Source organism: Anguilla rostrata, chromosome 18, assembly GCF_018555375.3.
Source record: "Anguilla rostrata isolate EN2019 chromosome 18, ASM1855537v3, whole genome shotgun sequence".
Classification (NCBI taxonomy): Eukaryota; Metazoa; Chordata; class Actinopteri; order Anguilliformes; family Anguillidae; genus Anguilla; species Anguilla rostrata.
In genome coordinates this window covers 5102690-5126916 of record NC_057950.1, presented here as the reverse complement: position 1 = coordinate 5126916, position 24227 = coordinate 5102690, and the positions used below count along the sequence as shown (strand labels likewise).

The 24227-nt window shown below is 43.8% G+C and overlaps 3 protein-coding genes across 4 annotated transcripts; 2 read left to right on the top strand and 1 right to left on the bottom strand.

The window, feature by feature from the left end:
- Window positions 1-550: 550 nt before the first annotated feature.
- Window positions 551-8773, bottom strand: yipf3 (Yip1 domain family, member 3). 2 transcript variants are annotated; one of them, XM_064317277.1, is made up of 9 exons: window positions 8496-8773; window positions 7057-7266; window positions 6355-6461; window positions 5622-5667; window positions 4723-4815; window positions 4046-4177; window positions 3548-3661; window positions 2834-2957; window positions 551-2152 (listed from the first exon to the last, which is right to left on the bottom strand). In XM_064317277.1, the coding sequence occupies exons 1-9, from the start codon at window positions 8565-8567 to the stop codon at window positions 2031-2033; spliced, it is 1020 nt and encodes a 339-aa protein (XP_064173347.1). In that variant the 5' UTR covers window positions 8568-8773; the 3' UTR covers window positions 551-2030. The 2 variants fall into 2 exon arrangements, with proteins under 2 accessions (XP_064173347.1, XP_064173348.1); XM_064317278.1 differs by lacking the exon at window positions 8496-8773 and adding an exon at window positions 8221-8473.
- Window positions 8774-8866: 93 nt separating this feature from the next.
- Window positions 8867-13607, top strand: polr1c (RNA polymerase I and III subunit C). Its single transcript, XM_064317276.1, has 9 exons — window positions 8867-9130; window positions 9431-9502; window positions 9605-9712; window positions 9878-10010; window positions 10433-10552; window positions 11027-11179; window positions 11594-11743; window positions 12373-12489; window positions 12930-13607. The coding sequence occupies exons 1-9, from the start codon at window positions 9059-9061 to the stop codon at window positions 13046-13048; spliced, it is 1044 nt and encodes a 347-aa protein (XP_064173346.1). The 5' UTR covers window positions 8867-9058; the 3' UTR covers window positions 13049-13607.
- A 644-nt stretch (window positions 13608-14251) lies between these two features.
- fbxo28 (F-box protein 28) lies at window positions 14252-24147 on the top strand. The gene is made up of 5 exons (XM_064317275.1): window positions 14252-14471; window positions 16193-16302; window positions 18251-18389; window positions 20179-20374; window positions 20653-24147. Exons 1-5 carry the CDS (start codon window positions 14283-14285, stop codon window positions 21120-21122), a joined length of 1104 nt encoding a protein of 367 aa, XP_064173345.1. The 5' UTR covers window positions 14252-14282; the 3' UTR covers window positions 21123-24147.
- Window positions 24148-24227: the final 80 nt, after the last annotated feature.

Sequence of the window (24227 nt, the reverse complement as noted above, 5' to 3'; positions counted from 1 at the left end):
CTTTGCCTGTCTCATTGGTCAACAGGTCAGTGTTTGTCAGGCTCACCTCTGGTTAACCTCCCTGCTATGCAAAATGCACCCTGGCAGCCGCTTATGTTGACCATTGTGACATACAGACTGGCAGACAATGGGTCTAACAGGCTGTGCAGGGTGTAAGGCCAACATGGACAGGTCACCGTGCATAATATTGACTAATAATAATGGCTCCATTGTGTGTTTGAAGCAACATACCCGTGTCACTGCAGGACCTGGCTCGAGATCCAATCAACTCCTAAATCCTTTGCCCAAAAGAATGGGTCATAGACTGTGCAACAGTGAATTACTATATACCATTTCCCTCAATTTTAAGTGCTGAAAAAATACCTGGTTTTAGGATCATTCTTATATTTACAATTTTGTTTCCACACCAAACAGGTTTCAAATCCATACTTTGAATATTGAGTGCATATTCTCCCTTTTAGTTAATTCCGATGGCATTTTTGAATGACTGGTAAATCCCTTTAAAATGACTATTAAGTAGTTTGTGCCAAATGAAAATCAAGGCCACATGTTCTTTAAACATTAGCTTTATTTTCTGTACAATACCTCTATATGTACACACGTGAAAGAAAACTGAAGATAGTGAGAAAAAGACTTTACTAAACCTTACTCTACAAGAACATCTGAAATGACCATGGGAATACGACATCCAATTTTATAGACTTAATAGAAGAATGCAGAGGTAAAGAAATAAAACGAATACCTTCAATACTTTCCAAAAGCATCTTCAATTTTCTTAATATAAACCTAAGACTTACATTGATTTGCGGTGGATACATGAACTATTACATACTTCCTTGATGGGTAAGAAAGGCAATTCTCGCTTGCTGAGGAGAACAGTTATACACAGCAAATCATCCGTTCAAACAGAGAAATATTTTAACATGGTGCACGTGTCATCTCATCAGGTTCCACCAGTTCTTTCATGAAAATCCCAGTCTTCTTTCAACAAATGTCCAGCCCTTCATCTATGTATTATTGTCATAACACCTCTAATAAATACGTGTTTTTTCCAAAACATACTTTTTGCAACGTCTCAAATATCTCCAGTAAATGGACCAGACCTGGGTCAAATACTTATTTGTTTTGGATTCAAATACTTTTCTGTGCTCTGTTGATCTTGCCTGGTGTAACTGACCCTTCCATTATGACCAGAAGGCGGGGTTTGCACTTTTTGAGAGCATTTAATTGGTTCCAATACACCAGACAAGATCAGTAAAGCGCAGAAAAGTATTTGAATCCAAAACAAATACATATTCGACCCAGGTCTGAAATGGACAAAGAAACATACACACTTCACCTAAACCTTTGGATGCCATGGTTATCAGCAGTCTTACACGGCAAAGGTGACTACAGCGAGCTTAACTGTTCTTTTCCTTGCATTTAGGAACCAAAAAGACCATCACACACAGTCGCCAATCTTTAGGTATATAACGTGTTTAGTGTTCTCAGAAAACCTCTGGGATTCAAGTGGGAATGAAAGTTGACGCATAACAAACATCAAATCTTCCAAAACAAGGAGGCATGCTTATGCTGAGCCTAGAAAATATTGCTGACAATTAGCATTCTCCTGTTATGGGAGCTGTTCCAGCAATCTTTGTCAAGGAACAATCTTTTTTTTGTTATGATCCCTTTTGTAAGGCATGTTGGGGTTGATTGGCAATGTTACCAATGTTATACCCATTGTGTTAGCCTACATAAAACGTTTTTGCATGTGCTTTCTCAATATAGAGTACTGAGAAGTGACGGGGAGTTATCTTCAAGCCGACACAAACATTTATGGGTCACCAATGTGTACTTGGATGACAGTTAACTCAAAGACGTTTCCCCATCCATGAAAGAAATAAATGATGTTCAGCCTCTCTGGAGCCCAAGAACAAACACATAATCTTCATTTCTGTCCCCCCCCCCCCCTCACCAATTCTTTTAAAATGGGACCAGCATAATCATGCTTTCAGCCCCAAAGATGAATGTACACCGCAACACTGTGCCTACATGGAAATGCCAAGTGACTTCACTGTGCCATTAACCAGACTGATCGCCACTTCAGGCAAATCTCTGGCCACTCTCTGAATGGGGGGAACATTGGGTCCTTCCAGGGTGTCCAGAATACCTTCAGGGGAAAAGAACGAAACATTTCACACAAAAATCACTTAAATCACTTATTATAGCTTTATGTTCATTAGGATAATCTATTAACGAAAACCACCTGAGCTTCTGGAAAAAAAAAAAGAAAACTAATTAGTACGCGCTTAAATTAGGCCCGGGGTCTTAAACTCAATTACCGGAGATCCGCACACAGCTTTTTAAGTTCCACCATACTTAATCACAACTTTACAAATCTGTTCAAACCGAATGCCTGTAGTTGATATTGTAAGATTTACCCTTAAAAGAAAAAACACTAAGCCATCAAGTGAATTTTGGCTCAAGATAGGTATTACATTTATTCAGAGAATCACATAATTAGATATGCAGAACTGATGGCTGACGGGGCTGGAACAAACCAGCCTATGCAGGAATTACATTACATTACAGGCATTTAGCAGACGCTCTTATCCAGAGTGACTTACACAACTTTTTTTACATAGCATTTACATCGCATCCATTCACACAGCTGGACATGCACTGAAGCAATGCAGGTTAAGTACCTTTCTTAAGGGTACAACGGCAGTGACCTGCTGGGGAATCAAACCACTGTGCTTTTGGTTACAAGATCAGCTCCTTACCCGGGGGGGGGGATACCGGCGTGAGTAATGACCGTGTCAGTCCCGGTGCTGTCGGGGGGGAGCCTTACCTTCGACGATCTTGTGGTAGGCGAAGTGCAGGTACAGCAGGAAGAGCATGTGCAGGGCGGCCAGAGTGCCGCAGAGGATGAGGCGGGGGGTCTGCCCCACGGTGCGGGAGATCAGCGCCGTCACCTGAGAGAGGAGCGACGTTAAAGCCCATTTCATTTTCCCAACTGCCCAACTGTATATCCGAGGGAACCGTCTCCATGACGCAGTGCCTTCCGTCAGTTGGGGAGAGACGCAGAGAGCGGGTGTCTGCATCGCGCGAGTACACCCCATTTACAGCACGAGTACACCCCAGGGTCGACATAGCTCAGGAGGTAAGAGCGGTTGTCTGGGCAGTCGGAGGGTTGCCGGTTTGATACCCCGCACTGGGCGTGTCGAAGTGTCCCTGAGCAAGACACCTAACCCCTAACTGCTCTGGTGAATGAGAGGCAACAATTGTAAAGTGCTTTGGATAAAAGCGCTATATAAAATGCAGTCCATTTACCCCATTCACAGCATGAGTACACCCCATTCACAGCCGCTGCAGGCAGACTGCAGGTGCACAGTCAACCGCAGGAGCAAGCCTGGGCGTGTCCCTTTTTGTCCTTCTGTAATGTTTCAGGCCTAGGCCTTCATTGTGGTGACATCACATGCTGAAACCATATGGGGCAGCGATCTAACAATCTGAACTAACTGAAACTGCGTTATCTTGACTCATTTCCAGATGCAGGCCTCACCATTCGCAGAGTGGAGAGTCCTCCAATCACCAGCCACAGGATGTAGAAGAGGGAGTGGAAGTGGACGTTGTAGGTGACCAACAAAACCACGCAGTGGCCAAAGAGGCCGTAACCCTGAGGTAAAGAAGAAATAATTTAAAAAATATCAACTAAGGAACATCCAAAAGGAAGATCGTATATTTACAGAAAAAGTGAGATTCTAAAGTTACCTATTAATATCTATAACTTTGTCACAAGACTATACTGCAATAAAAACAGGCACAAATGGTGTGTATCCAGAACCAGGACAGAGGAAACGGTGTGATAGGGTACACTATGGGCCAGTTTCGCAGACACAGATTCAGCTTAGTCCAAGACTAAATTTAATTTTGAATGGAGATTCTCCGTACGAAACTCAATTTAGTTCAGGACTAAGTAATCTGTGCCCATGAAAAACCGATGCCCTAGATGTTGCAGGTCAACAGGACCCGCATCTGCGACGAAGAGTCAGGTACAAACCAGAAGAGACAGCATCTGCAGCATAGTGATCTGAGCGTTGCAGAGGTAGGCCAGGAAGTAGATGAAGGACGAGACGCCCAGCCAGTAGCCAAAGCAGGTCCCTATCGCCGTACCCATCAAGGTACCCTCTCTCTGAGGGGAAAAAAGGTAAACCATGAGTCCAGATGAGGGAGTGTGTCCAGCCAATGCTGCTTAAACTGCCATCCTGGTAAACTAAAGAGTATTTACGGTGCAAACTGAGATTGTAAAAATTATACTCAGGCTAGCTCCTGTGAGACAAGAGGACCCCTGACAAGAATACAGGTGATAAGTCTAAATATAAGTACGCTTTATTTATAGTAGCAAGCTTTAAATGCCATCAAATAATTACCTTAAACTGTGTCAGCTTCACAGAACAAATGACCAAAATACAGAAACAGGGCCACCTGGGACTGGGAATCTGGGACAGTTCTGAATGAGCACCTCTAGCTTTATTTTTGTGGATATAATGTCTGGGCCGAGTACAATCAAAGATTTACAGTAATGCTTTCTGCATTTGTGGAAATACCTAGATGGTCCACCTCCATGAGGGACGTGTGGAAGTGTGTGTGTGTGTGTGAGTGAGTGTGTGTGTGTGTGTGTGCATGCGTGCGCGCGCGTTTTAATACTGTTGGACTATATGCTCTGGGAACTCTTACGATCACGGTTCCAGACGTCTTCATCCCGTGCAGCAGGATGGCCACCAGGGTGAACACCAGCATCATCGGCCCGTAGAGCTCCCCAGCAATCTTCTGCAGGTACGGAAAGGGAGAAGTTTGAGTCTTATGTGCAGATTCATACTAATCTTTCCAACACACATGATACTCAGGCCCGTCCATCACTGTAGAACAGGGTTTCCCAAAATGGGTCTTGAGGGAGAGTTGAGGGGGTCCTTGAGACACACTGCACTACCCCCCACCCTAGACATTCACACTAAGTAGACACTGTCCGGTGTGCATGCAATTATGGTGAACAAATGCGGCTGTATTCCATTATGTTAACTAATTTTGCACTACTTTTTCCATGGAAGGTTGGTTACTGAAAACATATGGAATGGAATGTTTTGTGAAAACCAACTTTAGAGTATGTGATGTATTAATAATCTAGACCGAGTTAATATGCCTATTTAATAGCATGAATCTTAATCACAGATAATAATTATGATTGATATTGATGTGACCATGTGAATATGTCTGTAAATGTCCTTCAGTTTATTACGAAGTGAGTGGACGCTCGGATAGGCTTTCCCATGCATTTGTGGCTAACAAAAAAATTCCATTCAATTTCCATCTCTTACCAAATACCATCTCAGTTTATTATAATTAATTTACAAGTTCTGTATATAAGCATTAAGTGTATCTGTACTGCATTTCATGCACGGCAAAAAAACTGTTTTTGTTTCCATGTGGAAATGCATATAAAGTTTGTAACATGTTAATGTTATGATATATTTTTGTAATATGGATGGCTTTACAGATATTGACTTTGCCCATTCAGTCACTTGTGCTGTTATTTGACAAAACTTTAACACATTAGCCTAGCCAGACCAGCTTCTCACCTGTGGAAAGTTGATCATTCGGACAGGAATCATTGACTCCATCAACCTTGTGATAGAAAAAAAGGGCCTATGTTAGTGAAAATTTTGTCCGGTAATAAACAATATCACATGGCAAACTGCATAAAACAAATAAGGGGTGGTGTTTTCTTTCTTTTTTGTTTTAGTGATGCATGATATGTAAAGTCTGGGACCAAAATAAATAGTTGATCATTTCCTGTCCATATTAGCCGATGCGTGCACATCTCCATTTCACACTATGGCATAAATGCAAACTTGTACCAAGTTTCATATTCATGTATGCAGACTGGCATAGAAGTCATCTTATGAACGAAAACTGTAACAAATTATATTTGTATAACAAAATGTTTCTATACAATTTGCCTACTTTTGTTTTTGTACAACAGTGACACAAATTTACCGCACATAAGTTGCGTCATCATATGGGCCAAAATGTTATCTTGTATGAGAAGTTTGTTTTAAGCTCTCATCAACCGACACAGATGTGACTACAAAAGACATGTTGTGCATTCCTAGATTTCCTCTATTCTCCACAATGTACAATTTTTGATTGGTGTAGACACCACCATATCACTTGTTTGAATCAAACAAAGATGAGTTCATAGAAACCCAACACACCCATACTGCTTTGGGAACCTGTGTGTTCTTTTTAAAAAACTATTTAAAATTTTGTTTCCCCCCACAAAGTCCCCACTGCCCAAATACAATGCCTCACCTGTTCCTGACTTGAATGGGCTCCACATCAAAGTAGGGCCTGAGGATATCAATGTTGGCATAGAGGTTGAAGGCCTTGGATGCCTGCCTTTTCCCTGCCCTCCACACCTGAAGAGACAGACTCGGTTCACACCTCTGTCACACATATTCATTATTCATCTCTCTAATCTGTGCTTCAAATTGTTCTCTACACCAAACTGCATTATATTGGGAATTGTGGTTATGTTTTAATAAAGTAAAACTGCTGTCAATTTGTCTGAATTATGGGCACAAGTATAATATTGCTTGAGATGAATACAAATACTTTATTTTCAGAAGCAATTTATGAAATATTGACGTATTATATGCTACTAATTGGACTGAAGTTTCACGAACCTCAAAACAGGTGGAGCTGTGATGAGCTGTCAGTCATTGTCATGTCTGAGCCAATGAAAAGACTATGCTCTCCATAACAAACAACTATGATTGGTTTAAATCAGGGAGTCAGGGAACAGCATATGGTAACTCTGCCCATTTGTAGTTCCACAAACACTCATTCTCCCATCATGCTCATTCTTGCTGAAGCCAACAGCAGCTGCAAGCAATATCAGCACTGGGGACCCCTCAGAGTCTCACCAAATTGTGAACTGCTGGCCTGTTTTAAGGTATTTCCTCCCCTTGCTCTTCCTGTAACACGGCACCCCTTACCGCTTTGTGAGCTCACCTCGTCTGCCACCTGCCGTCCCAGCTGCCCCTTGATGCCCTTCATGCCCAGGAACTCCCCGTCCTCCCCGGTGTCCTCTTCAGTGGCCTCCGCCTCCTCCGCCACCTCCTCCTCCTCCTTCATGCGCTGGTGCATCTCGCCCATGTCCTCGAAGCTGGAGCCCGAGGTGTCGTCCATGTTCTCCATGTCGATCACCGCTGATCCACTGCCCTGAGGAGGGGGGAAGTGCCCGGTGACATCATCAGTGACATCCCAGGGACAAACGACACCAAACAGGCCTAAATGTACTATCAGGAGACCATTAAGAGGTTTAACCAGATGCCTGCAAAATAGAACCATTTGCAGGAAATTACATCACAGGCATTTAGCAGACGCTCTTATCCAGGGCGACTTACACAGGATTTTTTTTACATAGGATTTACATTGCATCCGTTTATACAGCTGGATATATACTGAAGCAAAGCAGGTTAAGGACCTTGCTCAAGGGTACAATGGCAGTTCCTATCCAGGAATTGAACCTATGACCTTTCGGTTACAAGCCCAGTTCCTTACCCACTACGCTACACTGGCGCCTGCAGCGTGGAAATGCCTCTCAAGGCACAGCAGCTTCAGCCATTCTAGGTCTCACTAGAGGGAGGTGGCTCAAAGAGCTGAAGACATAGATTTCTCAAACGTATGACTTCAACTCTTAACACTCACATGCCTCCAGTAAGACCCGTGAGGGTATGCACTGGGATGGTTATTTCATTCTCGGCAGTGATTTTATTTGATCAGGCATACCTAATTTGTATCTCCTGGTGAGCTTCAGGTATGAGTACATTGTAAATATACTGTGACCCACTACGCAAGTTAGTGTCCGAGTATAATTAAAAACTGAAGGGTGGTTAAAAAATGATCTCAGCTTCAATCACTAGTATTTCTAATGTGCTCAATCCTGCAGAAACACAGAATAACACAACTAGCAAAAAAACGACCTTAGAATTTCAATAATAGAATAATAATAGTGTCATATGTTCTAGCTAACTAGGTTTCATTTGAATTTCTAACATAAGTAGCCTAAGCATTCTTCCAAATAGTTAGAATTCTTTTTTACAAATCACAGACAAGTAACGACCTAAATAAAAAACTAAAATAACGTTGGCACAATGTTACATATTACCTTACCATCACTATTTGAAGAACTCCAAGTTATTAATAATGGAAACCAGTCTGGTAGGTAATCTCAGTTAGTCTTCAATGCACACTCAGCTGCTAGCCTATAAAGCTAGCTGTATGTATTCTAACATTGCTGCCTGGTTACATACAGGTACAATATTTTTGCCGCCCCCTTTACGCAACAGAATAACGTATTTACAGACAAAATGCTTGTAATGCTTCGCAATCGATTTGTCCAGCTACAGTACACAACGTTGGCTAAAGCCAAGACTGGCTAGTACTACCTGGATCAGGTTGTCATCAAATCCTCCCCATGCTTCCGTGTTCGTGTTTTTGTTTCCTTCGGGTACCGACATCTTCGCAGTGGTGTATTTTCCTTTAATTTAGAAACGTACTGAAAACCATTCAATTATGATCAAGTATACACATAACTTGACAGTTGCTCATAACATTGCTATTTTGCTAATCTGTATCTCCTAGCCTAAATCGTCTATATTGGAACTTTAAACGAGAATCTAGCTATATCGCTCTGTTCCTGCTATGTGGGTTCCTGCTCGGCTTGGATTGGACGGGAGACGTGCATTTCTACAAAGTCTCGCGAGATTATATTAAACGTCTATTTTGTATTGTTTGATACAATTGTAAACTGATGTGCTGCGATTTAGTGTCATAGCGGCAGGTAGTATTAGGTTTTAGTTACTCAATGTGTTATTATATTGCATTAATTAAAAAATAATCTATGTGGCACACAGTGGTGTCCATTGGCTTATGTCTATGGTGGTGTTAACACGGTTTCCGTAAAATTGGGTGGAAATACGTCATTGCAGGAAGTCAATATTGTTCTAATATGGCGGCACCCATGAGTAACGTGGAAGAAATTCGGAATCGAGTGATTTTGGGCGAATTTGGTGTCAGGAATGTGAGTAAAAGTGACATGAGTTGTAAATAGCTAGTAATCAGAAAGTGATATGGAGTGTATTTTACGTCCAGAACGGTATTGGTTCAGTTCATGGGCAAAAGTGTGCCGCACGCTATTAGCGTGGGAACTAACTAGCTCATTTTTAGCTATTCAACAAATATTTTGTATATACTTTTGCTGACCTGCTAGATACGTGCATAATACTGTGTACCTCTATTATCTCAATGTAGGAGGACGTACGTATAGTATCGCTTACATTTGTCTGAGGAGTTTTGAAATCTGGTATGCTGTTTTTTTCAGGTTCACACCACTGACTTTCCTGGTAATTATCCCGGTTATGATGATACTTGGAACCAGAAGAAATTTGAACAGGTGAATTACTGAACGGGGTTTGGAACGGTTTGTGCTATTTAAAATGTGTTCTACTTCAATACTGCTGTTATATCATGCTATGTTTTACCTTCACTCTTGCAGAATTTCAAAATCGACATAATTCAGATGGATGAAAATACCCTGGAGTTCGATATGGTGGGGATAGATGCTGCCATAGCCAATGCCTTTCGACGGATATTACTAGCTGAGGTAATGGTTAACACTGGGTATACTATACTGATGCACTTACTAGTTTCATAGTGTTCATAGTATTTGACACTTGATAGAGAAGTTAAGATACTGTCATATTGTGGCAGCCAAACGTGTAAATGCACAGTGATTGTGAGTGATGTTTTTCCTACTTATCTTGTTCAGGTGCCCACCATGGCTGTGGAGAAGGTGTTCATCTACAACAACACTTCAATCATTCAAGATGAGATTCTTGCCCACAGACTGGGATTGATTCCCATTAAAGCTGATCCACGCCTGTTTGAGTACCGAAATGCAGGTAAACATGCATGCATCCTAGAGAGCAAGTAAAATATAAACTAGGTTTCCACCAGCCTGAGAGAGGTATTGCTCGACTTGGTATTATATTCCGTCCTCACTTCAAGTCCGCCGCTAGCCAATCAGTCACCCACAACTTTCTTTGCTGAGCTGCACTTGAACTGTCTTCCTCTGACTCATGTCCGTGCAAGCCCGACATCAACTGCAGTGTGATAAGAAGTAGCAGCTGTCGTCTTGTGCGTCGGTTGAAAGCACATGCATGTGTGCTGCCTCCCGAATCAACCACAGAGGTTGCAGTGAGCATTATAGCCTGAGAGAGGTGGGGTGGGGTGGGGTGGGGTGGGGGGGGGGGGGGGGGGTTGGTGTAAGTGTCACTTGTCATTCTGACATTGATTGTATGATTTTATATTGGACAATTCCCAGGAGATGAGGAGGGAACAGAAATCGACACGATTCAACTTCAGCTGAAGATCAAGTGCACGAGAAACCCTAGGGCCACTAAAGACTCTTCAGATCCCAGTGAACTGTATCTAAACCATATGGGTAAGTCTCCTCACGACAGCATCTCCTAGTAGAGTAACATCACTCTACTTGCGTCCACTAAGAACTATGATGTCACCCAAGGGAGTGAAGAATGGTTGTTTATCTTTGTGACGGGTCAGGGTGTTAAAGCTAGTTCCAGTCTGTTGTTGTAAAGTATAAGTAGTTCTGTCTTGTTGAGGAAACACCACTCATAGAGAATGTTTTGTGATTGTTACGGTAATCGTTTAATAGTAAGTTGTTCAGAAAATATTCTTGTAGACATCTAGCCTGTGCCAAACCTGGACTTGTATTACAGTAGGCCCGCCATCCTGTTTTGAAAATGTAGTTATGTGTAAAACCAGAATGCATCCTACCACAGCCTGAGGGCTCAACTGAAATGCTGCACTATGATACATTTTGATTTCTGGTGTTACATTTCCCTGTTGTCACCTGTATACCTTTTGTCAAACAACTTGTTTTTTCTGTTTCTCTCAGTGTACTCCAAGGACATGAAGTGGGTGCCTATTGGTAATCAAGCTGACGTTTTTGCAGACGCCAGCATTGGTCCTGTCCACGACGATATCCTTCTGGCACAGTTGCGGCCAGGACAGGAGCTGGATATTGTCATGCACTGTGTAAAGGGCATTGGTGAGGCCTGTAAACATATTCAGTGTTCAGGGTTGAAAGGTAGTCAACGGCCGGGATATTGAGTACCTGTGTTTGTTTGAAATCATCATACTTGTGTTGACCTGAATTATGTTGTTGTAGATGTTAGGGTGTTATTTCCTCCTTTCAGTAACTGCGATACCCCTCTCCTGTTGCAGTGGCCAAGTGTGGTTTCCTAAACCAATTTGATCTCAAGGACTTGAACTAATCAGTCTGTTTTTGAGTTTGAAAGCAAACTTGTTTGAAACGAGTCTAATGACTGGCACTACGTGACAGTTATAAAAACAGTTAGTGAATTCCCATAGGCCTCCTTTGCCTGCCGGAGATTTGTTACAGTGACGCTGGAGCTCTCTCTCGCTTGTATTCTGAGGGCCCTCCGGGGTTTTTTGTTTCCAGGCAAAGATCATGCCAAGTTCTCCCCGGTGGCCACGGCCAGCTACCGGCTGCTCCCGGAGGTCACCCTGCTGGAGCCCGTCGAGGGAGAGAAGGCAGAGAGGCTGAAACGCTGTTTCTCCCCCGGTGTCGTGGAGGTGGAGGACTGTGGGGGTGAGAGATTGCAGCTGAGGGCACTGTATTGTGAATCATGGTCCCATATCCTTTAAACCTGTTTGAGCCGGTTTGGGGTGGTAGTCCTTTGCGTGTCTCACGCCTGTGTGTTTACGATAGAGTGTGTTTCTGTAATCTCAAAATGACACAAAATAGTTCAGATGAAGAGGCTTGATTTTACTTTAATTCCTGTTCCGAGAAGCATCCTTCATTCTTTTAAGGTTTTATATTAAGGTTTTTGTTTGATGTTTTAGCTGTTGGACATTCAAAGCATGTGTTCCTCCTTAGAATATAACTGAGCCTTTTACTAGCATAAATGTAACTATGTACTGAAACAACTATCAATTAAAAAATTTTTTTAGATAGACTCTGTGGTCACTTTATTAGGTACAACTACTCATTAATGCAAATAGCTTCCTCTTCCAAACAGCGTATTATGTGGCTGCAGCTCAATATATAAAGCATGGTGACATGGTGAAGTGGTTTTTAATTGTTTGACCATCCATTAGAATGGGCATGCCTAAGCATTGTTGCTGACCACATGCATCTCTTTATGTGTATCAATCAATATATGATGCTTATACCATAGTCATGTTTACTTGTTTTGTCCACCTCTGTCTTTCACCCAGGGAAGAGGGTTGCCAAAGTCGTGAACAGCCGTTTGGATACCTGCAGTCGTGAGGTCCTTCGGCATGACGACCTCAAGAATTTGGTGAAACTGGGAAGAGTCCGGGACCATTTCATCTGTACGTCCCTAAACTTTCAATAACGTGCCATGGAAAAAAGCCATACTTGTCCGTTCTTGCGTAATTTATCAAATTGTACAAACCTGATTGAAAAATCTTATAAAAATGGAAAATATAAGGTAAATATGGAATGTCTGGTAAGCCAATTTAAAAAAAGAAACCTGGCATACTCATACCCAAATAATATATGTGCACAATAACTGTGACTTGTTACTGATGCACAATTTTGCTTAACTTGTAATATGCATGGAGTTGATATCAGCAGTTCTCACTGTGGTTGTTGTCTCCCTTGAGCAAGGTACTTAACCTTCATTGCTTCAGTATATATCCAGCTGCATAGATGAATGCAATGTAAATGCTATGAAAAAGAAAGTTGTGTAAGTCGCTCTAGATAAGAGCATCTGCTAAATGCCTGTAATGTAATGTAATGTCTCCTGCAGTTTCAGTGGAGTCCACTGGGATCCTGGCCCCTGAAGTCTTGGTCAGCGAAGCCGTCAAAGTCCTCATGGCCAAATGTCAGAAATTTCTCAGTGAACTGGACTCTGCAGAGATGGAGTGACAGAGTGACAGGGCAGGAGCGCACAGCGTCTGTGACTTTGTCATCAGAAAAGGTTGCCTGAAATGGAGAGAACCCAAAAGACGAAGAACTGGCTGGATCGTTCAACAGTGTACCACCATTTACAGTTTTTTTTAAATCCTGTAATGTTTATATTCTCTGCCTGCCCCATTATCATGGTGAAATTATGTCAAATGTGTACATAATGTATTTACATTGGCCTACATTTTCGTAGTTGCCATTTTCCTTTGTTAAACGAGTAGAGAATGTGTGTACTACTCTTATCACCATCACTTTGTTTCTGAAACAGGGAATATATACGTTTGGTTTGCTTAGCTGAACAATATTGCTAACCTACAATTGTAATGAATTGTCACTTGAGGATCCCTTTGGTAGTTTGAGAAAATGGCATGGACAAGACAAAGTACATTGTACATTTGAGTTTATGCACTGTATTAAACAAACTTTTCAAATGGAATATGCATACTAATTTAATGTTGATGACCTCTTGTTTCATTATTAAGATTAGTAGTCATCAATAAATCATTTGGGGTTTAAGTGATCTACTGAACTTTGATTCATTGTTCCATGAAAAAGGTAAGACTTAAAGTTGTCTGTAGAATGTAATACATACTATTTGTCAATTATAATGAAAAAAATGAACTACGAGGTGAACAGTTTATCAGGTACACATAAAAGGAATATGGCCTCATTAATATTTCCATCGGAGTATTATTTGCTAAATGTATTATTGTGTTCCAGATGTGTGCTGGAAATGTTTTTGATTTTAATGCACACGGTTAATGTGATACATTAGCCCTTAACCTTTATGCAACAGGTCCTCAATTGCTGCCTTCGTGTTTTCTGATTTTTAATACCATATATAGTTATAAAACACGGGGTTAACGAATTATGTTCAAGTTCCTTTTGCAATTGAAATAATTGTTCCTCTATCTATGACAACACATATTAAGCAATTATAGATCCTATTAGGTGGTCTGACTTAAAAATGTGGTTACTGAATTATATGTGGCTTTGAAAAACTATACAGAATATTAATTTAGGTAAACTGCATTGTGGCTCGTTGGCTACGTCTGACTTTCATTAATAACTTTGCCATTTAAAAAAATGGACGCCTGAATGTTCTTGCAAAGCATTTGTACTGCGCTCAGAGGGACTTCCTCTTTCAATTTGCCCTTAATAAACGTCACTTCCTTAGATTCCTTAGGAAAGGAAGATGGCGGCTGTAGAAGAGCGAGTGGAGAGGGGTACCGGAGCGCTAGATTCCGATTCGGTTTCACCCAGATTATCCACTCCTCCACCGGATCAGCCTCACCAGAACAACCCGCTCTTGGGACTTCCCATCGTGGCGATCGAGACCATTCTAAATTTCTTGTCTTACGACGAAATCAGTCTGCTGCGATTGGTGAGACGGAACAAAAACAAACCTCTAATTTCCAATGCGGACGCGAGAAAGGGATAGTTGCGTGTTGCTTGTGTTACCCCCTCACTGTTCACCAATGTTAGCTTGTTAGCCGGTGGATTGAATGCTGTCTGTTGGTGATGCTCTCTGTGTTGATGACAATATGCATCCGCTAGCACTGACCTTTCAATTCCCATTGGATTTAAAAGAATGGTGTTTAATTAGTTGCTCAAGGGTTGGCAAGTTGGCTAGTTTGACCGCTGTGGTCTCATATTTAGCCGACCACAAGCCAGCTACGCCCGTTAAAATGAAAAAAAGTAGCTAACATGTTAGACTTGCGCTATTGTTAGCTGTGTGGTGAAAGGGGTTCGTTTTGGAGACTGTTAGCTTATCAGTAAGAAAATGGGCCTAATGGCTATTTTTGTGAATTACTTGCTAGGATATTGTTTGTCTTGTGGGTCGACTGGTAGAGCAACTTGTGATCTCATCCCATACCATGGGATTGAGTTACCAATGCATTGGTACGTAGTTAACGTTAGCTAGTTTACAACCACTTTGTTTGGCATGTAGCTTTGTCGATAGTTGTACAGCTAGCTACATTATTAGTGCTATGGTAAATACTGCCCAGCCAAGGATATCTAGCTGCCTACCTATTCAGGATCAGGGAAGTCGGTGGGTTGTACCTTCTTTCTAGACCAGTGTGAAATACCTAGTAAAGTATACGTTTCATCCAAATTAGGCAACTTAAATTGGCTAAATGGGGAGTAGGATAACTTGACAATTTGGGGAAATGACTTTTGTTCAATTGAGAGTGCGAAATGTGTTCTCTGCTAGGTAGCTCACCTGACGTTAATTGTGGTCAAAGTTCTAAAAGGCCTTAGGGATTCACTATCATATCCTGTTTGCAGTTGACGATATGTGCAGTTGTTAGTCGATAGAAGTAATATTGGAGTGTTTTTTTGCGTAACTACAGTCGCGCACGCTGTAATTTTCCATTCTCGTTGGGCTGTCCCACGTATTGAAAGTTCAAACAGGTTTGCATCACTGTCGATCGCCGTGGATACCTGGCGTCCCATTAGCTAAAACTTGTTTGACTAAAAACAAACTGTCCATTATTGAAGTTTTACACTTAAATAAGTTTTAAGTGATAGTGCCTCGTGTAGCATATTAATTTGTTAATTTTCCTTACTGTGGAATTATCCCTGCTGCCAGTTTTTCTGTACACCCAAGGTTATCCAAAACAAGACGCCTTTTTTCAGCTGGTCCTGTAACCTAAGCACCCAGTCTAAATGCAGCCAGTGTACAGGGTGGGGAGGGGAGGGGAATGGTGATATCCAAGGCAGCTGTCTAATGCCTCTGTACCCGTCACAACCTCACCCTCTAGTTACACCCTCCACCCAACTGGTACCCTCAGTACACTGTGTCATTGTTGGTGTGCTGTAGTCTCTTCATAGCAAGAAGCAAGAAAAGCTCCAAACAGCAGTTTGGGGGAGTGTTGGGGTGTCAGTTTTGTGTCAGTATTGAATAGTTATATGATTAAAATACACAAAGTCTGTATCGGAAATCAGAAATTAAGCCTTGTTTCTCTTTTTGAGCAATGAAATCAGCTATTGGTCTTGTTGATCCTTAGTTTAGAGTCAGCTGACTGGTGGGGGTGGGGCGGGGCGCACCCAGGTAAGATAACCGAAGGTTAACCCGGACCCTGTGCGCACGTGCCGTTTCAGGTGTGCAAGCGGATGGACATGATCTGCCAGCGCATGCTGAACCAGGGCTTCCTCAGGGTGGAGCGCTACCACAGCCTGTGCCAGAAGCAGGTCAAAGCCCAGCTGCCCAGGTAAAGGCCACTGGCTACCGGGCTCGTTAAAGCACGGTTCCAGGGTGCTGTAGTCTAGCAGGGGTTTCACCGCTCCTCCTGCCCCACGGCAATAATGTATTGAAATGCAGTTTTGGTTGAATCAAGTGTGACTTTTTTTTTTTTTTGGCTGATGTGAAAACAAAGCTTGCATTAACACTACACTTCTTTCATTCTTGTTGGTGTTAGTTTGACCGACATGCTTCTGGTTCCATTCCATGATACAAGCTGTTAGTTGGAGTAGCGTTCATTCCCCTGGTGTGGTCACATCTTCATATAAAATGTTCCATCTTATGAGATTTTCCAGACCAGAAGTAAATTCAAAAGACAAGGCATGTTTTGTAGGATAGCTTAACCTGGAGGATGGTTTAATTGTTCACAGACTAGTGTTGTAAAGGCTGTTTTTTTGAGCTGTGCTTGAAACTGAAGACTTAACTTTTGCTGGGGCTTGCTGTCAAGTCGTTTGCTCACTTATGTAAATGTAAAGCCTGTGTAAAAAAAATAAATAAATATATATCCTTTGCTTATAATGCTGTCTGTAGAAGTGCCCTGGGTGCTCTTTGGCTGGACTGACAGGTGGATTAAACGGGTCCGCAGCCGCCCACCTCCTGACAGGAGGGGCCCTGGCGCTCGTTGAGCGCAGCGGCAGATTTGCTCGGCGTTTTTAGCGGAACGAAAAACGCAGTGCCCTATCCGCGTGAACGGAGCCGGCTAGCGTATCCACCTCGCGGTAATCTCAGAGGAGGGCCGCGAGCCGCGAGCGCAGCGGACTGTGCCGCCGGTAATTAAAGGAGGAAACGTATCGCCGTTCATCCGGCTGACACGGGAGAATGGCGCCGCGGCTTTGCGGGCGGAATGAATATTTCACGAGGGAGTCGATTCGCAGATAATTTAATGTGCCTAACCCAATTAAGTCAGCGTGGATGCAGTTGTGTGTGGGGGCCCTCTGTCTTATTCTGTTGCACCATAACTAAAACCAATCCGTGTAGAGGGATCCCTATTAAATGCAGTTTGTTGAATAATCCTGATTAATTCTGCCCTTCTGTTGAAAGCCATTCATCTTTATAGTCATTGGCTGCTCTGGTTTTGTGTGGCATGGCCCCTTACTCTGTGTAGACCTGTTTCTCAGATGACCTGTGTCCTCTCCAGCCAGGTCTGCCACTTTAAATACTGGCAGGGTATTTTTTTATTTATTTTGAGCACATGTTAATTAGATTTTAATTTGAAGGTTTCAGGTTTCAGAAAGGGGCCAGTTGAATTGTGCAGACAGGAGATTTCAGTAGCACGAGGTTTGCTTTGCTTCCCCAAAACAGCATGTATTGATTGGTTTATCAGAGCATGGGCCTACTATAGTGTGTGCGTGCGTGTGTGTGTGCGCTTTCATGTGTGTTTGTGCACGAGCGTGTGTGTTTGTGTGTGTTTGTGCGCGAGCGTGTGTGTTTGTGTGTGTGTGTGTTTGTTTGTGCGCGTGCGTGTGTGCACGTTCATGTGTGTGTGTGAGTGTGTGTTTGTGCGCGTGTTTGTGTGTGTGTGTGTGTGTGTGTGTGTGTTTGTGCGCGAGCGTGTGTGTGTGTGTGTGTGTGTGTGCACATTCATGTGTGTTTGTGCGCGAGCGTGTGTGTGTGTGTGTGTGTGTGTGTGTGTGTGTTTGTGTGCGAGCGCGTGTGTGTGTGTGTGTGTGCATGCATGCGTGCGTGCTTGTGTGCGTGTGTGCACCTTCGTGTGTGTTTGTGTGTGTGTGTGTGTGCACGTTCATGTGTGTTTGTGCGCAAGCGTGTGTGTGAGTGTGTGAGTGTGCGTACATGCGTGCTGCCCTTTCTTTTTAACAGCGGACTGAACGCCCCCGTCTCCATTTGCTGCGGGACGGGCTCCTCCTCTGGGTGAGCTGTAGTCACTGCTGATCCCCGCTGCGTGTCCTTGCCGTTGGCAGGCGGGAGTCGGAGCGGAGGAACCACTCGCTGGCTCGCCACGCGGACATCCTGGCTGCCGTGGAGACGCGCCTCTCCTTGCTCAACATGACCTTCATGAAGTACGTGGACTCCAACCTGTGCTGCTTCATCCCGGGCAAGGTAAGGCTGCCGGCGTGCGTGCGTTCGCGCGTGCTTCCTGTCTCACTTCCTGTCTCACTTCCGGGACCTGGGAGTCAGTACCAGAGCAGTCAGGAACTTCACTCAAGTGGGTCTGAGAGGCAACTGGAAAATGGAGGCAGTCAAACCTGTTTCTGTCACTGTTGGTCTGAGCTCTGTTGGACGGCCGCCATTTTGTGTCTCGTACACAACCAGTGGCGAGTTTGTGTTTTAACTGAAAGCCAATGTCTTTTGGGCCTGTCTTTTTTTTTTGTGTGTGTGTCATTTTTGTGTAGATACGGCAGATGCAGTTCAGCAGTACGGTACGCTGATGACTTAATATCAGTCTTTCCTGACAGCACTAGTTCAAACTCTATGAAATTCCCTTTTAACGAACGTAAGGGTGCTTGAAGTTATTTTTTAAGAGCCGTGTCATGTTTTCATTCCACGATTGCTCTGTCTATCCGATGGGCCGCATACCTTCCTTCTCCTGTTTCCCAGCGTAAACATTGACGAGGCGTGTCGAGTCACAGACCCGGTCATGAGGGCCTCAACGTGTCACGGCGAACGCAATCACTTCACTTGGAAGCGGAAGCCAGTTGATTGCGACATTTTATGACCCGAGTTTCCCCAGCTGAGCGCTGGAGTGATGTGTGTGCAGTTTAACCGAGCCGGCAGGCCTTTCCCCAGACGATTCCGCTGCATTGATCGCCTGACTTGCTGGAGCGGGGGGGGGGTCATTAGATCGCAGATGTCGAGTCGCTCTGTGCGTTGGAATTCCTCATCTCGTGTTCAGCGGAATGAAACTGATCCAAGTCACTGCATAATATGGTTTTGGAGTAAGTTAATTCATTCTGTAGGGCAGACTGGAAAAATAGGGGAAAAAAAGTTTTTTTTTTTTTTTTAAATCTGTATTTGAATACAAAAAACTGAATGGCCAACAGCTGAAATCCGCATACAGTACTGTATATACTTTTGATCATATTAAGTAATTTCAAATAAGACAAAAACTTTTTCTTATTGCATTGAATTATTGCAACTATTAGTAGTAGGAATTGCTAAATTTGTCATTTGTTTTCCTGCCCTTCGGGCTGTGGCCACAAGATGGCGCTGTGGTACTGATGGCGTCAGCCTTAAGAAATGGGACCAAAACTTATAAAAGGTTTTGCCATTCTGACCTGAGAACCTTGATTTATTTTACCTGAAATGAGTGGCTACATTATACATGGAAGTGGTTGTAGAGACTGTTGGTTCAAACCCTGTGCGAAGGTGCAGTTTGTGGTAATGCAAATAACTGTTTGCTTTGTCAATGTCATTATTCGTGGGCCTCCGCTGTTTTCTTTTCAACAGCCTGGAACCCAGTGAACACGGTTCCGCATTAACAGGATTTCTCTAGTCTGGCCTTCGTTCTGAGGGAAAGGCCTCTGCGTTATCCTAGCCATGCTTAAAGACCGGGTCACATGACTGGTGTTTTTCAGCACACCGCTTTATAGTAATAGTAGTTATAGTTATAGTATTTTAGTTATGCGTAGTGGGTAAGGAACTGGGCTTTGTAACCGAAAGATCATGGGTTTGATTCCCGGGTAGGACACTGCCGTTGTACCCCTGAGCGAAGGTGCTTAACCTGCATTATTGCTTTAGTATATATCCAGCTGCATAAATGGATGCAATGTAAATGCTGTATGTAATAAGTTGTGTAAGTCGCTCTGGATAAGAGCGTCAGCTTAAATGCCTGTAATGTAATGTAGTAATGGCGTCGGCCTTCTTTCCCCCGCCGCGTAACCGGGGTCAGGTGATCGACGAGATCTACCGCGTGCTGCGCTACGTGAACTCCACGCGGGCGCCCCAGCGGGCCCACGAGGTCCTGCAGGAGCTCAGGGACATTTCCTCCATGGCCATGGAGTACTTCGACGAGAAGATCGTCCCCATCCTCAAGAAGAAGCTCCCCGGGGCCGACCTCTCCGGACGCCTCATTGGCTCCACCCCAGGTGGGTGCCCCCCCCCCCCCCCACTGGCCCCATCCCCTGTCTTCAGCTTGTCTTTTTTATTTAGCTCTGTTGAATGTTACCTCCACTCAACCCATTTTATAGTACATCCGTGAGTGCATGCTATGGGTATAGCAGTGTCCTTTGAAATTGTGGAGATGGGCGGAAATGTTTGTTCAGCATTGCCACGGTCACGGTTCCTTTACCTCACATTTTCCTCTAACCCGCTCTATACTTTGGCACACCCTCCTCCGCCCTCCCCCCCCCCGCCCCACCCACAGTGGCAGGCCCCTCCACCTCGCTGACCACCATGTCCCTGCTGGCCAAGAACACGCCGTCGCGCTCGGAGATGACCAAGGTGCAGCAGCAGGTGAAGGTGAACGGGGCGTCCATGACGGCGCTGCGGCGGGAGATGTCGGAGGTGCGGGTCAAGCAGCTGGAGCAGCAGAAGCAGCTGCAGGACCAGGAGCAGAAGCTGCTGGAGCAGACGCAGGTCATCGGAGAGCAGAACGTGCGATTGGCCGAGATGGAGCGCAAGCTGCGCGAACTGATGGACAGCGCCGTGGGGGGCGGGGCCGGCGGAGGCCCCGCCTCCTCCTCCTCCTCCTCCTCTTCCTCCTCCGCCAACGCCGTGGTGTCCGCTGCGGGGGCGGCGGCGGCGGCAGTGGGCGCCGACGGCCCCCCCAACAAACGTACAAGGAAGAGCCCGGACTCTCCCCGCCAGTCCAAGCGTCTGCGCAGCAAGAAGTAGAGGAACTCTACCCTTTTTTTTTTTTTTTGTTATTTGATTTTTAATTTTATTTTAAAAAATTTTTTTGTTCTCTCTCTGTTGTTTAAGACGCCCCACCCGTGCCCTGTGATGTCATTTTTTGTTTTGAATGCCGTTTGGGGAGGGAGGATGAGGAAGGGAAGGGTGGTGAAGCAAGAAAGTGTGGGCCAGGGGCTCCACATCAGCCTGTTTCCTTGTGTTAAGTCAGCGTCATTGCCTAAAAATCACCCCCCCCCCAACACCCACTTATACACATACCCCCTATACTTACATATGCCCAGGCATGCAGTTGGGCTTGTTTAGACTCTACTAGGGGGAAGCAGTGGGAGAACCTGAGGCAACAGTTAATCTGTTCAGGAGGGAAAGCTAAAATGGCGTCACACACAAGGAGTCCTACGCAGGCTGGGACACGCAATTAGCCAAAGAGAATCTTCTGTCTTGTCTATCCGTGTAGCCGGCACACTTCACTGTGGGCAGCGATCGACTGGACGAGCAGCCTTGGGGGTAAAAGACGGCAAAAAAAATTCAGTCTTCTCTTCAAGTGGCCGTGGTCAGGAGGCGCTTGAGAAGCCCCACTTTCAGAAATGATCATGGGGTCAGTGTAAAAAAAAAAACAAAACAAAAAATGAACTCCCCCGCCCCTAGAACAACTTTTTTTTTGTTCATTTATTAAATGTGTGAAGCACTCTAAATGTATTCACTGGCATGTTTTTTTTTTTTTTTTTAAGTCCATAGTATTCCTGTCAGCTATGTATATAAACCCCTCTTATTGTGGAGGACTAAATCCACTGCTTCTTGTGATAGGTAATGAATAATTTTATGTTCAGGAAGATGGAAGTCATTTCTTCTTAATGATTGTTGTTATTTTGTGAAGCGGGGGAGGCAGGATTGGCCGGCTCGTGTCTGAGCATGTGCAGTCTGGTTTGGCTGCGGCGCTATACCTGCTGTTGTGAGCCTCGCCTCAAGTGTCCGTGTGTCCTAGGAGATCACCGCCCCGTAAGGAAACACATTGCATAAGTACCCTCTTAATCCGTCACGCCCAGCAGGGATGATGCACATTTTTTTTGAAGAGGGATTTTTAAAAATTTTTTATATCGACTAGATCCATTGCATTAAAATATTAGTTGTTGAAGGGGTTTTTTTTTTTTTTTGAGGGAATTACTATTATTATCTTCCCCCTATGAGCTGGCCACATGTTTTTGGTTTTTTCCCCCCATTCTTTGAGCCATTTCCAGCGTGGTGAATGGGAATGGATGACCATAATGGGGTCTCTCACTATCGTGAAGGTAACGGATGCTGGCAGGAAAAGTGAGATGACTGTGATGTCAGTGGATGGATAACCAGACCAATGAACCGTGGTGTCAAGTAATTCTAAACCTTGGTCTTTCCCCAAAAAGGTTTTACGTGGACTCTGTCCCCCTGAGTCATCTGCTAGGCCGCACGGCTGCAACCCCAGGCCTGCCGCTGCGGCGTTGCGTGCGCAGATTCATTCACTGAAGTCTTGAGGTGGGTTGTGCAATTTCCGTTCGTGATGAAGGGAGGTCAAAAATGTGCCGTCTTGTGTGGAGAAATTCAGTGTAGCCTTGATCATGTGACGGGGGTGGGTGGGGGGGCGGGGGGGTGGGTGGCTGGGTGGGGGGTTGGTGTTCATCTTCAGCCGTGACATCACTTCCTGGCAGTTACTTTAGCGGCACGTTGGCATGGAAACGCCTGGATAAAGTCTGTAGCGTGGTGTCCGTGCCACAAACACTAGCGTGGAGGTGGCCAGGCAGATCGACTTTTCTTTCTTCCCAGATTCTGAAAGGGTCCACCATGTCTTGGAAGTGATTTTTTTTTTTTTTGTCTTGGGCTAGAAAATGTCCGGTTAGAACAGTCTTCTGCTGGATACCACTGTAATTTCATTAAGGTGGTGTCGTCTGACTGGCCTCGTTGCTTTTTTTTTTTTTTTAATAAAAACTTGTGACTTTTTTTTTTTTGACACAGACTGGTAACTTTTCTCCAGAGTGGTTTGTGTCATATTTCTATTTTGTACAAAAAGAAAAAAAAATACTAAAGTGGTCTGGCTCCTTCCTAATACACAATAAGAACACATACATTAGTTAAATCTCATTTAAGATCTGTTTGAAATACAGAAAACAAATACCACCAGGTCCTTGGAAATATTCATAACGTAACCCAAATTATTAAGAGATGCTTGGATTATGCAGCTGTATATACTGGGTGAGATGCTGTTCACGACTGGAAGATCTAGTCACCACTGAACCAGTTTGTCTTTCAGTACTGCAAAACCATTGAAGTCTATTAAACCCCCTTGATTTATATGACTAATAAGTCATAACTTATTTGGTTTGACTTCATAAAACCTTCCAAGTTTACGGCAGTTGAAAGGTTTCTTGACTTGGAATGTTGCTTTTTAGACAGATTTATGGTCTCAGCTGTGTAAAAGACCTTTGTCCCATGATATCAAGATTACATATTGACTATTTTTGAGAGGAAAATTTGCCAAATGACCAGGATGTATACCGTAGCAGATTTCTGGTGAAGGCTTTGGGAGGTGGTGGAATGGGAGGAGCGAAGTCACCATTTGATTTTGTTTGAAAACTTTACATTTTACTTCTCCTCCATAAATAACCAGATATATTTCGCACACTTCTTTATTGCCTTGTAAGTAATATCTTGTGAAAAGTCATCGTTAGAAGCATTTCATTAGCTAAGGATGACAGAAGCCGCACATGGTGAGAGAAACTAAAGATGGCTTCCCCTGACAGTGAGGCATGCTGGGGATTGCAGTTAAACCACCGGAGACATGCGAAACGGTCTCACTCACGCGTTAAACGTAGCCTGGCCACTGTGGACAGACACAGGAATATGTTAGCTTGCGGCTTCATGCGAGACAGCGTCTCCTGTTTAGAAATTACTGTACTGTAAACTTTATGTATTTCAGAGTTCAGATTGTGGATTATTTCATGTATGTAAAACAAAAATAAACTCAATCTTGTAACCTGCCTATTTCTGGTTAGTTAATGGCTTATTGCGCACACACTATATATATATATATATATATATATATATAAAAACAAATATTCT

Excerpts from the sequence above, each read along its gene's own strand:
- fbxo28 (XM_064317275.1), top strand. The coding sequence starts at position 14,283 with ATGGCGGCTGTAGAAGAGCGAGTGGAGAGGGGTACCGGAGCGCTAGAT. Across the intron at positions 14,472-16,192 it reads AAATCAGTCTGCTGCGATTG|GTGTGCAAGCGGATGGACAT; the intron begins GTGAGACGGAAC and ends GTGCCGTTTCAG. Across the intron at positions 20,375-20,652 it reads CCTCATTGGCTCCACCCCAG|TGGCAGGCCCCTCCACCTCG; the intron begins GTGGGTGCCCCC and ends CCCCACCCACAG.
- yipf3 (XM_064317277.1), bottom strand. The coding sequence starts at position 8,567 with ATGTCGGTACCCGAAGGAAACAAAAACACGAACACGGAAGCATGGGGA. Across the intron at positions 4,816-5,621 it reads GAATGATCAACTTTCCACAG|AAGATTGCTGGGGAGCTCTA; the intron begins GTGAGAAGCTGG and ends CCGTACCTGCAG. Across the intron at positions 2,958-3,547 it reads GACTCTCCACTCTGCGAATG|GTGACGGCGCTGATCTCCCG; the intron begins GTGAGGCCTGCA and ends CTCCTCTCTCAG.
- polr1c (XM_064317276.1), top strand. The coding sequence starts at position 9,059 with ATGGCGGCACCCATGAGTAACGTGGAAGAAATTCGGAATCGAGTGATT. Across the intron at positions 9,503-9,604 it reads ACCAGAAGAAATTTGAACAG|AATTTCAAAATCGACATAAT; the intron begins GTGAATTACTGA and ends TCACTCTTGCAG. Across the intron at positions 12,490-12,929 it reads AGTCCGGGACCATTTCATCT|TTTCAGTGGAGTCCACTGGG; the intron begins GTACGTCCCTAA and ends TGTCTCCTGCAG.